Source organism: Grammomys surdaster, unplaced genomic scaffold, assembly GCF_004785775.1.
Source record: "Grammomys surdaster isolate TR1022 unplaced genomic scaffold, NIH_TR_1.0 198, whole genome shotgun sequence".
Lineage (NCBI taxonomy): Eukaryota > Metazoa > Chordata > Mammalia > Rodentia > Muridae > Grammomys > Grammomys surdaster.
Window position 1 is genome coordinate 8,081,002 of NW_021604643.1, and position 5,906 is coordinate 8,086,907.

Below are 5,906 nucleotides of genomic sequence, written 5' to 3' on the forward strand. Positions count from 1 at the left end.
CTGCCTCACTGCCTCACTGCCTCACTGCCTCACTGCCTCACTGCCTCTGCCTCTGCCTCTCTGCCTCCGCCTCTCCTCTGCTTCCTGAGTATTGGAATTAAAGGCATGCACCACCCCACTCTCATTTGTTCTACTTTTTTAATGCAGTTGGTTGTTTTCCTCCTCATGAATTTTAAGAGTTACAGCCATTCTATTCATAGCTACTTCCCTGAGAAAATTGGAATATATTTACCTAAGGCCACATAGCTCATAGCAGCTGCAAGGGTTAACAGTGTTAAGAAAAAAAAAGAGACCAGAAATTTTCATCAAGTGAATGTTTAAATATACTGTTGTCCCTCCACACAAAACAAATTTTTAAAAATCCGTTCACAAATCATAGGTAACTTTGATGAGTGAAAGAAGCGAGAAAAAAAAACATGATAGGAATAGTGAGTTTAATTTACAGAAAATTCTAGACAGTGCAGACTACTATATAACAACAGAGCACAGTGTTTGAAATAAAAGAGATAGAGACCGATTATAGAAAGGTCATATTGTAGATAGGTTCACTGTCCTTTTTTTTTTTTTGTCAAGAAATTTATTAACCTTTACAAACACTACTTCACTCAATCATTCATTAAAAAAATGTTTTACAATTAAATCTGTAATAAAACCAGTAACGTCCACCAATGCATTCCAGCCCAGTTATACCCATGGAGTATAATAAACCACTTTAAAACAGCAGTTTTCATTCTCACCAGGTACGGGTGTTAAACTGAAAAGTCTTCCTTATAACAAGCTGTCATTCAAGAAATCCACTTTATGTCATCATATGTGGCAGACTGATGTAGCCTCTAGAGAGGACACGGTCACCTTTGCAGTCTCTTTCAAACCAGTTTCACAACAGGGAAGTATTTGTGAACAGAGAAGTCAAATTCGGGAGGGACCTTTGACTCTTTTTTGTGTCCTCCTGCTAAGAACTTCATAGGTTCACTGTCTTAACTTTAGCAATCATGACATGGCAATATATGTAGATCAAAACTTACCGATATACACCTCAAATATGTGCAGGCCACTGTGCAGCAATGACAGCAAGAAAAGAACTGATTACAAGAAAAAAGCTAAAGTAATGAGCAAAAGATAACTCAGAATGTCATCCTTTTTTCCATAGCTGAGGGGCTAATTCACCATCTAAGCTAACTGAAAGGAAAGGTGTAATTAATGAGTTGCTCCTAAGGAAGACAGTAATAAAGGAGAATGATGACCTTAAATTTTACTAATTTATCGTGGAATGAAATTCATGATTAATTCCTGTAGAATTTAATTCAAAGGGTATTTCTTAGTGAGTAGAGGTTCTTAGAACTATTGAATCAGAGTATCCAATCTAGAAAAAAGTTCCTCATTAAATATAGAATGTTTCTCAAAAAAAACAAAATAAAAAAGAAATACAAAATGTTCTAGTTGTACAAAATAGTCCTGCTTTATTAAACACACACACACACACACACAAATCTACTCTATATCTCTCATCACACTATGTATATCCAAATACTTGTTACCCACCTGTTTTCCTTGCATCTTTACAGCTTCTATAATTAGAATATTGCTTTTATACATTCTAAAAATCTTCATGATTTACAGACACAAATAACTAAATGCATGCTTGCATACTAAATGTTACTTGGGATATATTACAGTGACAATTATAATAACCTTGAAATAGCAAGCCATGTGGCAATCAATAGTGCCTGTGTGCTTTCAGTTCTGATACTTGCCTCCAAGAATCTGAGCTTAGGAAGGAAAAGTTAACACTTGCTAAAGTAATACTGTTAATTTTTCCAAGATGTACAAGAAAGGAAAGTCGTGATTCAATGGAGTTGAGAAACGACACCACAGTAAAAGAATTTATATTTCTGGGTCTAACTCAATCCCAACACCTGAGCCTGGTCTTATTTCTGGTTTTGTGTTTTGTGTACGTGACAACTCTGCTCGGGAATCTGCTCATCATGATCATTGTGACCTTTGAGCCCCGTCTGCACAAGCCCATGTACTTCCTGCTCCGAAACCTTGCCATTCTAGACATCTGCTTCTCCTCCATCACAGCCCCGAAGGTCTTGATGGACCTTCTGGCAAAGAAAAAGACCATTTCCTATGCAAAATGCATGACACAGATGTTTTTCTTCCATCTGCTTGGTGGGGCAGACATTTTTTCTCTCTCTGTGATGGCATTCGATCGATACATGGCCATCTCCAAGCCCCTGCACTATGTGACTATCATGAGTAGTAGGCGGTGCACAGCCCTCATTGCGGCCTCTTGGATAGGGGGCTTTGTCCACTCCATAGTACAGATTTCTCTCTTGCTCCCACTCCCCTTCTGTGGACCCAATGTTCTTGATACTTTCTACTGTGATGTCCCACAGGTTCTCAAACTCGCCTGCACAGACACCTTTGTTCTTGAGCTGCTGATGATCTCAAACAATGGCCTGGTAACTACCCTATGGTTTATATTCCTTTTGGTGTCCTACATGGTCATCTTGATGATGTTGAGGTCTCAGTCAGGAGAGGACAGGAGAAAAGCTATCTCCACCTGCACCTCCCACATCACTGTGGTCACCCTGCATTTTGTACCCTGCATCTATGTCTACGCCAGACCCTTCACTGCCCTCCCTACAGATAAAGCCATCTCTGTCACCTTCACAGTCATCTCCCCTCTGCTAAACCCCTTGATCTACACTCTGAGGAACCAGGAGATGAAATCAGCCATAAGGAGACTAAAGAGAAAACTCAAGCCTCTGGAAAAGTAATACAAAAAGAAACCCCAACTCTTGTTACCAGAAACTGTTTTCATTGCATTTTCTGAACATTTAAATATTCACATATTGTCAACTAACCAACTACACTTTCTAGGAAACCATTTGCTTTTCTATTTATCTTAGTAGTAATTAATAACCCAATTTCTATGTGACACAAAGTAAATAATCTTACAGGATTGGGCTGGTTGATTTATATGTTATTTAGTTGGTTGGTTTTGAAACAATGTCTCACCATGATATCCCTAGCTGGCCTTGAACTCATAGAGATCCACATGTTTCTGCCTCCCAAATACTAGGATTGAAGGCATATGCCACCAGGCTTGGCCTGTTTTCTTCTTCGTTTTTAAGAATAATCTGTTTTATGATTATGTGTATGGATGGTTTGTCAGGATGTATGTGTGTGCACCATGTGTATGCCTGATGCCTATGGAGACTAGAAGAAAGCATTGGATCCCCTAGAACTAGAGTTACGGACGGTTGTAAGCAGCTATCTGAGTGCTAGAAACCAAACCTGGGTCACTTATAAGAGCAAGCAAGTGCTCTCAATGGCTGAGCCATTTCTGTAGCCTTTGATTAATATGTTTTCAATCAAAGACCAAAGTTATGATATATCAATCAACCTCATATACCTTAACTCTTTTTTTTTTTTTCAAAAGGAAAAGAGTTAGAACCGGTGGGTTTGCCTGTAATTCCAGTGATTGGAATATAGTGGCAAGGGATCAGGAACTCAAGGCCTTGAAGCCAACCTGGGCTATTTAAGAACCTATCTTTAAATACCAACCAATTAAAAAAAAAGAAGAAAAAAAAAGAAAAGAAAGAAAGAACACTCCAGAGATTAAAAGGTTTTGTTTAAGATCTTTAGCCAAGTTAGGCACAGAAATGTCTTTAACAGCCAACTCATTGGTTTTTTTATCACATGATTATAATTTCTTACATCGTTAGGACTGCTGTACAAAACTTGTATTCCTGTTCTAGAAGGCTCTCATGTTCAGTGTCATGTTCTCTGAGGGCCACATTCATGGGTTGGGTAATTTGCTTCTACTTAATTAAACCCTTAATGGACATGGGCTTGTGAAAATGTTTCCAGATCATAATGATCACCCTCCTGGATTCCTATCACGAATGAAGCCTGACAAGAATTCTCATAACCTTGAAGGTAGTTATGGTAATGCAGAATAAGACTTGCCAGTTTGACATTTTTGTGATGAGGTTAGAAAGGAGCAGGACCCTATACATGGACCAATCCATTCCCAACTTCTGAGTGACTGTTCAGTTGTGAACTTACTAGGTTGGTTTCACTATTAATGTTTCCTGATACATGGAATTGGGGGGCATATGGTGAGGAATGGGAATAGGAGAGACAAGGAGGGCAGGAGGGAGAGCAAAAGAGAACATAAAACTCTTAGCTATCTATTTTTGAACCTATTAGTGTTTATGAAAAGGCCAGACAGACTAGTGTTACTGTCTAGGAATGTAGGAATGCCAAGCAGCTGCATGTGTTAGCTTCAAAGTTACAAGACAGAGTCATCATCAGTCCTTTATCTGCCACCTGCAAGTTCTGAGATCTTGAGTAAGTTGGTCTTCTCTCCAAAAGTCATTCACTGCTCACTTAGATGAAAGTGATTATAATATTCCTACGCAGAGGTTTGGTTTGGTTTTGGTGGTTGTGGTGGTAGATTTGGAGGGTTGGGTTTGGTTTGTTTGTTTGTTTGTTTGTTTGTTTGAGACAGGATTTCTCTGTGTAGCTCAGGTTATCCTGAGACTTGCTCTATAGACCAATCTGACCTCAAACTCACAAAGATCCACCTGCCTGTGCCTCTGAAGTGCTGGGATTAAAGGCGTGCACCACCACTACCCAAATCATACGGTCTTAAGGCTCAAATAATACAATATTTATGAAACATAACTATATCACATAGTTAACCCTTAGTAATAGGCAAATGTCACTATTGTATCATCTCTATTTCTCTACCTAACCAGCTTCTGCACCCCACATGTACATTGACCTGTCATTCTCCTAAATGTTATTCTTCCACATTACTAAAGACAGATAGAATATAAAGAATTAAAAAACATACTGAATTCAAAACATTTGTATCATCTTAAAATTATCAGTATCAAAACATGACAATAGCCTCGCTTGTCATTTATAAAACCCCAAGGGACATCTATAGAGACGGTTCAATGATTAAGATCCCTTGTTTCTCTTGAAAAAGACCCAAGTTCAGTTCCCAGCACCCTTGAAGGCTCACAATCATCTGTAATTCTAGATCCAAAGCATCTGATGCCTTCTTCTGACCTCTATGGGCACCAAATTTTTATGTGGTACATATGCATATATACAGGTAAATAAAAGCAAATATATATTTATATCATATATATAAAGTAAATTAAATATACATTCATATATCATTATATATATGAAAAGAAAAATAAATACATCTTTTAAAAAGAGATACCCTGAAGCTGATGAAAGATACCTCACAGGAGAATTTTATATCTAAAAAAAGCTATGAATTATAGATAAATCCTCCAGACTAGGGGCCTCAGTAAGTAAACCACTTACCCTTTAAGAGGGAGGATTTGTAATCCCAGAGCTGGGGAGATAGAAACAAAAATGTTTCTGGGGATCACTGACCAGCCAGTCTGGCCCAACTGGTGATCTCCAGCCCAGTGAGAAACCTGTCTTAAAGGAGGTGGGTGGCGTTCCTGAGGATATTTCCTGAGAACACACAGGAGAAAAGCAAGCCCAAGGAGAGGTCTCCAAAACATGGTGAGTGTGGAAGACAAACTTGATGTGTCTCCCACTGGATTCCTCTTGGCCTCATTACCTGATTGACCACATCTAAGTCTTTACACTATTAACTTACTTCCGTAAGCATAGGAATCCTAGGAAGCATTTGCACTCTCCAGATTACTGATCTTAGAATCCTGCTACCTTGCCCTGGTACCTTTGGTGTCTAGAGTAGCCCTGGCTGGACTGAAACTCATAGATCAAGCTGGCTTTGAAGTCACACAGCCCCACCTGCCTCTGCCTCTACTTCTGCCTCTGCCTCTACTTCTGCCTCTGCCTCTGCTGCCTCTGCTGCCTCTGCCTCTGCTGCCTCTGCCTCT

The 5,906-nt window shown here is 39.2% G+C and overlaps 1 protein-coding gene across 1 annotated transcript; it reads left to right on the plus strand.

Moving 5' to 3' along the window:
• The first annotated feature begins 1,850 nt into the window (after positions 1–1,850).
• On the plus strand, positions 1,851–2,783 carry LOC114623464 (olfactory receptor 4D11). Its single transcript, XM_028770136.1, has one exon. It carries the CDS (start codon positions 1,851–1,853, stop codon positions 2,781–2,783), a length of 933 nt encoding a protein of 310 aa, XP_028625969.1.
• Positions 2,784–5,906: the final 3,123 nt, after the last annotated feature.